Source organism: Pristiophorus japonicus, chromosome 3, assembly GCF_044704955.1.
Source record: "Pristiophorus japonicus isolate sPriJap1 chromosome 3, sPriJap1.hap1, whole genome shotgun sequence".
In the NCBI taxonomy this organism is placed as follows: Eukaryota; Metazoa; Chordata; class Chondrichthyes; family Pristiophoridae; genus Pristiophorus; species Pristiophorus japonicus.
In genome coordinates, this window is record NC_091979.1 from 253906986 (window position 1) to 253919206 (window position 12221).

Genomic DNA, 12221 nt, shown 5'->3' on the forward strand with positions numbered 1-12221 from the left:
AAGGTCCCACACAAGAGATTGGTGTGCAAAATCAAAGCACATGGTATTGGGGGTAATATACTGACGTGGATAGAGAACTGGTTGGCAGACAGGAAGCAGAGAGTCGAGATAAACGGGTCCTTTTCAGAATAGCAGGCAGCGATTAGTGGAGTGCTGCAGGGCTCAGTGCTGGGAACCCAGCTCTTTACAATATACATCAATGATTTGGATGAAGGAATTGAGTGTAATATCTCCAAGTTTACAGATGACACTAAACTGGGTGGCGGTGTGAGCTGTGAGGGGAACGTAGGAGGCTGCAGGGTGACTTGGACAGGTTAGGTGAGTGGGCAAATGCATGGCAGATGCAGTATAACGTGGATAAATGTGAGGTTATCCACTTTGGGGGCAAAAACGCGAAGACAAAATATTATCTGAATGGCGGCAGATTAGGAAAAGGGGAGGTGCAACGCGACCTGGGTGTCATGGTTCATCAGTCTTTGAAAGTTGGTATACAGGTACAGCAGGCAGTGAAGAAGGCAAATGGTATGTTGGTCTTCATAGCTAGGGGATTTGAGTATAGGAGCAGGGAGGTCTTACTGCAGTTGTACAGGGCCTTGGTGAGGCCTCACCTGAAATATTGTGTTCGGTTTTGGTCTCCTAATCTGAGGAAGGACGTTCTTGCTATTGAGGGAGTGCAGCGAAGGTTCACCGGACTGATTCCAGGGATGGCTGGACTGACATATGAGGAGAGACTGGATCAACTGGGCCTTTATACATTGGAGTTTAGAAGGATGAGAGGGGATCTCATAGAAACATAAGATTCTGATGGGACGGGACAGGTTAGATGCCAGTAGATTGTTCCCGATTTTGGGGAAGTCCAGAACCAGGGGACACAGTCTTAGGATAAGGGGTAGGCCATTTAGGACTGAGATGAGGAGAAACTTCTTCACTCAGCGAGTTGTTAATCTGTGGAATTCCCTGCCGCAGAGAGTTGTTGATGCCAGTTCATTGGATATTTTCAAGAGGGAGTTAGATATGGCCCTTACGGCTAAGGGGATCAAGGGGTATGGAGAGAAAGCAGGAAAGGGATACTGAGGGAATGATCAGCCATGATCTTATTGAATGGTGGTGCAGGCTCGAAGGGCCGAATGGCCTACTCCTGCACCTATTTTCTATGTTTCGAAATATGTGTGCGTGTGTGCTGGTGTAACTCATGCAGCGTAAATTTTTAAAATAGGTAACCGTGTAACTAATAATGATTACAGAGTAAATAACATCCATCATCATCATAGGCCGTCCTTTGGAATCGAGGAAGACTTTCCTCCACTCTTAACATAAGTTTGTAGGTGGCTGCACAGTCTCTGTCACAGGTGGGACAGACAGTGGTTGAAGGAAAGGGTGGGCGGGGAGTCTGGTTTGCTGCACGCTCCTTCCGCTGCCTGCGCTTGGTTTCTGCATGCTCTCGGCAATGACACTCAAGGTGCTCAGCGCCCTCCTGGATGCACTTCTTCCACTTGGGGCGGTCTTTGGCTAGGGTGTCAGTGGGGATGTCGCACTTTATCAGGGAGGTTTTGAGGGTGTCCGTATAGCATTTCCGCTGCCCACCTTTGGCTCGTTTGCCGTGGACGAGTTCCGAGTAGAGCGCTTGCTTTGGGAGTCTCGTGTCTGGCATGCAAACAATGTGGCCTGCCCAGCAGAGCTGATCAAGTGTGGTCAGTGCTTCAATGCTGGGGATGTTGGCCTGGACGAGGACGGTAACGTTGGTGCATCTATCCTCCCAGGGGATTTGCAGGATCTTGCGGAGACATCGCTGGTGGTATTTCTCCAATGACTTGAGGTGTCTACTGTACATGGTCCATGTCTCTGAGCCATACATATTGAGTAAATAACATTGTAAGAAGCTGTACACAGTAAAAAACACTACCTAATAATTAATATAATTGTGAACAGTAAATAACTCCAGGAGCCAGTCGGATTAACAGTGCAGTCTGTTTGTGGCTAATGCAGAATATTATATAATCCTAATTTCATTCAGACAGGTTAAATGACAGTTATCTTTATTGTACTCTTTGAGCAGGCTCATTATATATATTGACTACTGGTAACATTTACACTGCAGTAGATGTGAGATCAGCCACAATGTGAACTTCTGTGCTATAATTTTTGTAAAGCCGCAAAAGTATAATAGTTTCTGTGGGAAAAAAATATTTTTTATGGATGACGCGATTTTCTTTTTGTGCATCTGTCTACAGCGAAAGAAAGGTGTATTGAGAACACTGGCAGGAATGTGCCTAATAAATCGTGTCACGGTGAATCTGATGAGCTGCATTGTTGCCCGGATCAGTGGTTGCATGTGTAAAGAGGAGCATTTTGTTTCTATTTGTTCTCTGAATGTGGGCAAAGCTAAATTTTTAATATCCATCCCTAGCACCTCTGAGAAGGCGGTGGTGGGTATCCTCCTTGAACCACTGTGGTACTTGTGATGATGGTGCTCCCACAATGGTGGCCAGTAGGGAATTCCAAGATATTGACCCAGCAACGTTGGAGGAACAGCAATTCAGATAGTGTGTGACTTGGAAGGGAACCTGAAGGTGTTGCTGTGCGATGACATGGCTGCCTGTGGCCTTCTCACGGACATTGGGGAGAGTGCTGCTGTTGAAGTAACCTTGGTGCAGTGCATTCGATAGATATGCCCTATTGCAGCCACAGTGACCTCTGACAACATAAGAAATAGGAGCAGGAGTAGGCCATTCGGCCCCTCGAGCCTGCTCCGCCATTCAATAAGATCATGGCTGATCTTTGACCTCCACTCCACTTTCCTGCCCGATCCCCATATTCCTTGGTTCCCCTAGAGTCCAAAAATCTATCTATCTCAGCCTTGAATATACTCAGCTATGGTCATGGTTGATGCGATATTTGGTCGAATGCTGCCTTAATTACTGGCAGCTCTCCTCTGATAACTAAACTTTGCGAACTGAGTTGTTAAAAATAAGAATTACAAGGAAATTACTTTTGTTGTAATGGAATGTGTTTGTAACAAATGTTTACATCCAACCATGAACGCTTGCAAAAAAAAAGCTTAATGGGAAGACCTATACTGGCTTTTGACCATACAGTACTTTCAAGTATCTCCTCCTTACTTGGTGAAAATGTTCCCGCTCCTTAAATATTAAATCATAGTCGTCATTTTATAAATCTACCTTTGCTTATGTTGTTATTGCACTTAGTTTGATTGTTGTGTTCTGTAGTCCTTCTTCCATAGGTTTCTTCAGTGGCTGGATATCTTGGACCCGACAACATTATTAGCATCAAATGTAAGCAGTTTTATTTAATTACTCGATTACATGTAGAATTATGAATAATTGCATGTGATTTTTTTTTTACTGAAGGGGTTTGAATGATGTAAACCAGTGAGATTCGTCGTACAGGCACTCCAGAAAGCCAGAGGTCATTGGCATCCCAACTTTTTGTCATCTGGGACCCTTGATTGGTCTGCTCATAAACCACACAGTTCTTGCCAGTGCCGGACTTCACCACTGTTCTCAGTTTCTTAACCACATGTGAGAGACGTATAGGAAAACGATTTGAAAACAGGACTATCCCAGCATCCATAGAATAAGTGAAAGGGCCAAAAGGCAACACTGCACTCCACGGATTCATGAGTGCAGACCTGTGTCCTGTTACTCTTACAGGCAGTGGGTTTTTACATGTAATAGAGCCTCCCTCAAGCACAGCACTGCGTGGTATCGTAGCCGCCTACAAAAAGTCACTCACACTCATAGATAGGAAGAAAGCTCATGTAGTTTATAGATGTTCTCATGTTCTGCAATTCAACAAAAACAATAAGAACTTGTTATATAGCGCCTTTTAACATAGTAAAACGTCCCAAGGCACTTAACAGGAGCAATTTGAAACAAAATTTGATACCAAGCTACAAGGAGAAATTAGGGCCGATGACCAAAAGCTTGGTCAAAGATGTAGGTTTTACGGAGCATCTTAAAGGAGGAAAGAGAGGTGTTTTTAAAAAAAAAACACAAGACTTTCATTTATATAGCACCTTCCATGGCCTCCGGAAGTATCAGCGCTTTACAGCCAATGAAGTGCTTTTTAAGTGTAGTCAGTGTTGTGATTTCTGGAAACGCCAGTTTGCGCACAGCAAAGTCCCACAATGTGATAACTATCCAAACAATGGGTTTTAATACTGTACCAGTCATGCTTCAAAGTATAAAATCTATATGAAGAAATGAAAACCAGTCATTTTGTGCTGGTTTCTTCTAATCTGGAGCTGATGAAGCATCTGACAATCTGTAAGCATATCTCATCAAATACAAGTAGCCTGTTGAACTCCTCAGATTTGGGGCCTTAAAGATACAGTAGGGAATTCCAAGATATTGACCCAGCAACGTTGGAGGAACAGCAGTTCAGATAGTGTGTGACTTGGAGGGGATTTGGAGCCTTAAAGATATGCAGCTCCACCTTAGCAGCAGAATACTACATTGTTATAGGGTAAATGTTGTTATAAAACAATGTATTATCTGACTTTCAGCGAGCAATGCCATGGGAGATCTGCACACATCAGAATGCAAAATGGCAGTCATGGTAATGGAACTAAAGTAACATGGATAGATTCGGTCTTCAGTCGTTACCATTGCAAGTTGGAGGCTTCCTTCAGACGAATGCCTCCGACCTAGAAAAAATCTACGAAAATACCTGGTGGTCCCAGAGGAACGTAGGATTCCGGTCGGAGACTTCGTTTCGTAGTCCAGCGTACGGGAAGATGTCTTCCAGGAGGCATATAATGGAATCACGTGGGCCTGGACCACCAATCACTATGTAGTATTCTCATTGATAATAATGGGAGCTCTGTTTTTATGAGCTCCATTACTATCAATGAGAATAACCCCCAAAAACAAGAAGCACAACACAATAAATCAAAAAAACACCTCACATATTTAAAATTAAGTGAAATCAAATGTAATTAAATGTTTTAAAAAAAATTTTTTTTTTTTAAAATGTGTTTTAATAAGGTTAAAAATAAACTTGCCTTAATGGACAGGGGTTTTAATATAAAAATGAGTGATTACATTTAATTTTTCTATGTTTTAATGTCTTATGCTGGTAAAAGTAAGCTATACGCCTGCTTTTACCAGACGCAAGAGTTTGAAGGACATTCGTTGGGCAAATAGCCCAAATGCTGCCCCACGGGTGTCCTATTTTGACAGATTGGAAAAGCCGGTTCTCGGCACATGCGCATCGCGTGCCGAGAAACAGCTTTTGCGAGGCCTTCATACACACCCGGTGAGGCCGCAATTTTTGGCCCAGTATTTTCACATCCTCCACGGAGATGGATTATTTCGCAGATTTAAACAGAAATCCAGTTGTCGGGATTTTATTTCTGTGTTGTTGCTTGATTGACTGATGACCACATCTGTCTTGCCATTAGAACACCTTGGGGTCTGAGGGCCGTAACCCAAAGTTGTTCGGATGACAGTGGAAACATTACACGTCAATTGTCCTACATATACTTTCCATATCTAGTGCAAAGGACAGTGAGGAAAGCCCACATTTCCTATGAACTGTAACATAACCTTATCCACAAAGTATGAGGGGGCTTGCACTGTATTCATTGAGCTGCTTATAATGAATTACTGTTCACCCCAGGATTGCCACCTCACAAGCTTGGGGTAAACAATACACCCCTTATGCTGTTGATAAACTCATTGAATATAGTCTGAGACACCTTATGCCCTTCAAATCTCTTCTGTCAACAGAACAAATACACCAACTTATCATGAGCAATGCAGTCTGAAATCTGCTGATAGTTTTATATTGATTTGTTACCTTCAGTGGAGGAGAAAATCTGTTTTTCAGTCATGCTCCCCACACTATATTTACTTATGAACCTGCAGGGGAGACACCTTACTGTCTTTTAGAGGTGAGATCAACCGCTGTTTTGGCTTTTACAGTATGAAGGGATTGAAAAAGAAAATACTTCTCTTCCCCCTTTTTGCCCAGTCTATAAGGTAGATTTATCACCCATTCATAGTCATTGGGTGGGAAAGCTAGCCCAGGGTGTCTTCATGTCACTGCATTGGAGAGGAGCAGATGATTTGCTGCCTTGCCTGTTTCCATGCTGCTCTTTATCTGAATGCATGCAGCATTCGTAACAAGATAGATGAGAGTTGACGGCACAAATAGGTATAAATGGGTATGATCTGATAACCATTACAGAGACGTGGTTGCAAGGTGACCAAGGCTGGGAATTGAATATTCAGGGGTATCTGACAATTCGGAAGGATAGACAGAAAGGAAAAGGAGGTGGGGTAGCCCTGTTAATTAAGGATGAGATCAGTGCAGTAGTGAGAAATGATATTGGCTCTGAAGATCAAGATGTAGAATCAGTTTGGGGGGAGATAAGAAATAATGGGAAGAAGTCACTGGTGGGCATAGTCTATAGGCCCCCTAACAGTAGCTACACTGTTGGACAGAGTATAAATCAAGAAATAATGGAGGCCTGTAAGAAGGGTACGGCAATAATCATGGGCGATTTTAATCTTCATATTGATTGGACAAATCAAATTGGCCAAGGAGCATTGAGGAAGAGTTCATAGAGTGTATCCGGGATGGTTTCCTTGAACAGAACGGAACCAATCAGGGAGCGGGATATCTTGGATCTGGTACTGTGTAATGCTCTCATAGTAAAGGATTCTCTTGGGAAGAGTGATCATAGCATGGTTGAATTTCAAATTCAGTTGGAGGGTGAGAAAGTTGGATCTCAAACCAGTGTCCTGATTTTAAATAAAGGCAATTACAAAGGTATGAAGGCAGAGTTGGCTAAAGTGGACTGGGAAAATAGATTAAATTGTGAGATGGTCAATAAACAGTGGCAGACATTTAAGGAGATATTTTGTAACTCTCAACAAAAATATATTCCAGTGAGAAGGAAAGACTTAAGAGAAGGGAGAACCATCTGTGGCTAACTAAGAAAGTAAAGGATGGCATCAAATTGAAAACAATGGCATACAAAGTTGCCACAATTAGTGGGAGGCTGGAGGATTGGCAATTTTTTTTTTAAAAACAGCGAAGGACAACTAAAAAAAATAGAGGGAGAAGATAGAGTATGAAAGTAAACTAGCAAGAAATATAAAAATGGGTAGTAAGAGCTTCTACAAGTATATAAAAAGGAAGCGAGTAGCTAAAGTAAACGTTGGTCCCCTAGAGGATGAAACTGGGGAATTAATAATGGGGAACGGAAATGGCAGAGACTTTGAACAAATATTTTGTATCGGTCTTCATGGTGAAAGACACTAAAAACATCCCGATAGTGGATAATCAAGGGGCTATATGAAGGGAGGAACTTAAAGCAATCACTATCACTAAAGAAAAAGCACTCGGTAAAATAATGGGACTAAAGGTGGACAAGTCCCCTGGACCTGATTGCTTACATCCTAGGGTCTTAAAAGAAGTGGCTGCAGAGATAGTGGATGCATTGGTTGTAATCTATCAAAATTCCTTGGATTCTGGAGACTTCCCAGCGGATTGGAAAACCACAAATGTAACGCCCCTATTTAAAAAAGGAGGGAGACAGAAAGCAGGAAACTATAGACCTGTTAGTCTAACATCTGTTGTTCAGAAAATGCTGGAGCCCATTATTAAGGAAGCAGTAACAGGACATTTGAAGTCAAGTAGAGTCGGCATGCTTTTATGAAAGGGAAATCATGTTTGACAAATTTGCTGGAGTTCTTTGAGGATCTAATGAGCAGGTTGGATAAGGGGGAACCAGTAGATGTGGTGTATTTGGATTTCCAGATGACATTCGATAAGGTGCCACATAAAAGATTACTGCACAAGATAAAAGTTCACAGGGTTGGGGGTAATATATTAGCATGGATAGCGGATTGGCTAACTAACAGAAAACAGAGTCGGGATAAATGGGTCATTTTCCGGTTGGCAAACAGTAACGAGTGGGGTGCCGCACGGATCGGTGCTGGGGCCTCAACCAGTTACAATCTATATTAATGACATGGATGAAGGGATCGAGTGTAATGTAGCCAAATTTGCTGATGATACAAAGATGGGTGGGAAAGCAAGTTGTGAGTAGGACATAAAAAATCTGCAAAGGGATATAGACAGGCTAAGTGAGTGGGCAAACATTTGGCAGATGGAGTACAATTTGGGAAAGAATGAGGTTATCCACTTTGGCAGGAAAAATAAAAAAGCAAATTATTATTTAAATGGAGAGAGATTACAAAATGCTGCAGTACAGAGGGAGCTGGGGTCCTTGTGCATGAAACACAAAAAGTTAGCATGCAGGTACAGCCAGGAAGGCAAATGAAACGTTGGCCTTTATTGCAAGGGGGATGGAGTATAAAAGCAGGGAAGTCCTGTTACAACTGTACAGGGTATTGGTGAGGCCACAACTGCCTACAGTTTTGGTCTCCTTATTTAAGGAGGGATATATTTCCATTTGAGGCAGTTCAGAGAAGGTTCACTAGGTTGATTCCTGAGATGAAGTGGTTGACTTATGAAGAAAGGTTGGGCTGAAACTCATTGGAATTTAGAAGAATGAGAGGTGATCTTATTGAAACATATAAGATACTAAGGGGGTTCGACAAAGTAGTTGCAGAGAGGATGTTTCCACTCATGGGGGAATCTAGAACTAGGGGGCATAGTTTAAGAATAAGGGGTCGCCCATTTAGAACTGAAATGAGGAGGAATTTCTTCTCTGAGGGTTGTAAATCTGTGGAATTCTGTGCCCGAGAGCTGTGGAGGCTGGGTGATTTTAATATATTTTTTTGGTGGAGATAGACAGATTTCTGAACGATAAGGAAGTAAAGGGTTATGGGGAGCGGTCAGGGAAGTGGACCTGAGCCCAGGATCAGATCAGCCATGATCTTATTAAATGGCGGATCAGGCTTGAGGGGCCGAATGGCCTACTCCTGCTCCGATTTCTTATGTTTTCTGACACCAGCCACCAAGAGGTATGAGGATATTTCCTGGGCATTTCCTGGTCTCATTTCTTGCTGCCTTTGATGAAACACAGCCCTCTGCCCAGACCCTTGTGCTGCGACTTAATTGGGAAAGCGGACCACCCTCTCCACCTTCAGCCCCACGGTGGCATCTCGTGGGACGCACCCATGTCCTTGCACTAAATGGACCAAACCATTGGAGCTGATGCATTGCCGATAGCCACGTTGCCCAATGGGGAAAACAATTCTAAACTTTATGATTAATGAAAATTGAGGATACTACATGACACTGAGTGGTGTTCAAATTAATGAATGGAAGTTTGTCGGGAGTAGGTTTCAGATGGTTGCTTCCAATAAAATAAACATCTCGGAGCTGTAATTAAAAACTGTGTTTGTGTACTCTTCAACAGAAGGAAATCGAAAATGCTCAAACTCGGCTTCAGAGTAGCCCCCCGAGTCTAAAGGAGATGATGAAAGATAAAAAGGTGAGTCAACCAGAGAGAAAATAAGCTGCTGTAAAAGGTAGCCATGTTCCCTGAGGTTTTCATTTTATTGTTTATTTACTTCTATAAATGATCTGCTTTCTGGTCACGTGTTTAACTGTTCCACTTGGTTTTTGTTTAATAATTATCTTTTTTTTTCTCTCAGATTAAAGAAGCATTGAAACTTACTCTGGTGAGTAAACTTTCTTGAAAGCTGGCTGAGCTCGTCAAGGGCACACTGAATCACTGACAAAGATCCTGTCTATAACTAGACCGTGCTCATTGTTGCCACAAGAATCTCCAGTAAAACGTTAATAATGGCCATGTGAAAGAAAGAACACCCTCTCGAGCAGGTTGGCCCAATGGCCTGTTTCCCTGATGTGATTTCTGTGAACTGGCATTTATATAGTACCTTTCACACCCTCAGGACGTCCCTTTACAGTCAGTTAATTATTTTTGAAGTGTAGTCAAGGCAGCAACTAACTTACATACAGCAAGGTCCCACAAACAGCAGTGAGATAAGTGATCTCTTTTTGATAGTTTTTGTCCACAAGCAATGAACATCAATCAGCTAGCTGGTGAAAGTTACCAGTTAATAGGATGCTTTGAATTCAGACCTGGTCCTGCTGATCAGTAGATAAACACCCCACCTCTATAGTTGCTAGGAAAGCAAAAGATGAACTTCAAAATCAAATTGTCAATTTGGGTGCTGACACTTTTGCATTCCCACACTGCAACATCCTGATCATCACTGAATTTGTTTTGGTGTATGGAGGTAAGACATGTCAAGTGAGAATTAGGTGTTTCTACATAAGTAAGGGGATTGGTAAATGTGTGGTCCTCCCCTCCCTCCCAACTGCTTTTTTATAGCTCTTAAGGACATATTTTAGAACAGCATTAGCACAGGCTCAGGAGGTCTCTGTCTGCTCTCTGACACAAGCAATGCCGCAAAACTGTTAACCTATTTAGTCAATTTAGCAAAGTGGGAAACGTAGGAAAAGGGACAACATCTGAATCATAAAAACAAAATGAAAATTCACTGTATATGAATGTGAGATTTAGAAACAGGAAATAACATAGGTGCAGGAGTAGGCCATTCAGGCACTCGAGCCTGCTCCACCATTCAATTTGATCATGGTTGATCTGCACCTCAACTCGATTTGCTCCCTATCACTTGATAGCCTTACCTAACAAAATCTATTTCTCAATCTTGAAAGATAGTCCTAGTATCCTCATTTTTAGTGGAGTGGAGTGGAGTGGAGTTTCTAGATTTCTACTACCCTTTGTGTAAAAAAAAAAGGCACATCCTGATTTCACTCCTGAATTGGCCTCACTGTAATTTTAAAATTATGCCCCCTTGTTCTGGATTTCCCTACCAGAGGATATAGTTTCTCCGCATGTACCCTAACAAATCCTTTTAACATTTTAAATACCTTGATTAGATTACCCATCAGTCTAATATACTCAAGGAAATACAAACTAAATTTATGCAACCTGTCCTTACAATTTAACCCTCAAAGCCCAATGGTATTCTGGTGAACTTGTGCCACACTGTACTCCCTCCAAGGCCAATATACCCTTCCTGAGGTGCGATGCCCAGAACTGAACGCAGTACTCCAGATGGGGTCTGACCCAAGGCTCTGTACAATTGAAACATAACTTCCTCCCCTTTGTATTCCAGTCCCCCTGAGATAAAGGCCAACATTCCATTAGTGTTTGGGTGATAACACAATTTCTTTCTTTGAAAGAGACCAGTCACTTAAACACTTTGACCACCTGCTTTCTGTTTATAACAGCATATGATGTTGATGTAGGTGAAAATCTTTGTGAATTTATACATCTTATTATGGATACAAATGTCTATCTTACTTCTAACTGATTATAGCAAATGTAATTACTTATCATTACATGTACCATGTAATTCGGCAAAAACTGCTTAATGATCAGTTTTTAACCCTTACCATTTTTGGCAGTGTTCACTGGTGCTGCGGTTAATGTAATACCCATTTCTTTACCCTCTGTCTCCTTAGTCTTCGGTTCATCCAGACACTGGCGATTTGCTGCCAACAGTATTCCGTGCTTCGGGTGAGTGTTGTTCACATCATTCAGTGTTTATTACCTTTTTTTGTATTTCTTTGTTTCAGGATTAATAGTGATTTGCTGTGACATTTCTCACGGGTAATTTGGAACACAGTTGTGCGGCTTAGCTGCTAACCTGGCCTGTCCCTTCCTAAAGTCAAAAAGTCCAATTGATGTAAATAAGCACACCTGAAAGGCCAATTAGAGGCTAATTGCTGGAGACGTTTTTCTGTAGATTGTCAACTCCTTGCAAATCCCTGCCTGCCCTCCAAGGTCAAAAGAAACCAATACAAAATGACTGACTTGCTTTCTCTTTTAAAAAAAAAAATACATATTTGCATGTGTGACAAAGTGTGATCAATGCATCTCAAGACATTTATGTATAGTCATATATTATGTGTGTGTGTGTTACATAATATGAAATAAGTACTGTTCTTTTTCTCCCTCCCCCCAGCATTCACACCATTTGCTGCCCCTTTGGTAAGTACTAAAATTCCAACATGTGAATATTTAGTTGGCTCAATTTGCCACGGACTCCTTTTCCCTACTTCCAAAATAGTTTTAAGTTTACATTAGAAATTAGTTACTGCTCATTGAATCAGAGGAGATGCTGTTCATGTCAATATAATATAGCAGTTTCTGAATTCTGTGTGGTTCTACAGTGAACAATCGCCCTGTTTTAAGATGATACAGTAATGCCTTGTAACTTTTT

The 12221-nt window shown here is 41.8% G+C and overlaps 1 protein-coding gene across 1 annotated transcript in view; it reads left to right on the forward strand.

The window, feature by feature from the left end:
• The window catches only part of sfxn4 (sideroflexin 4), a 34714-nt gene that overhangs the window by 2154 nt on the left and 20339 nt on the right, over positions 1-12221 (forward strand). The window contains exons 2-6 of the mRNA XM_070874962.1: positions 3228-3293; positions 9359-9433; positions 9597-9623; positions 11461-11515; positions 11964-11989. Coding sequence (XP_070731063.1) covers positions 3228-3293; positions 9359-9433; positions 9597-9623; positions 11461-11515; positions 11964-11989 — 249 coding nt within the window. The remainder of the gene's footprint in view (positions 1-3227; positions 3294-9358; positions 9434-9596; positions 9624-11460; positions 11516-11963; positions 11990-12221) is intronic.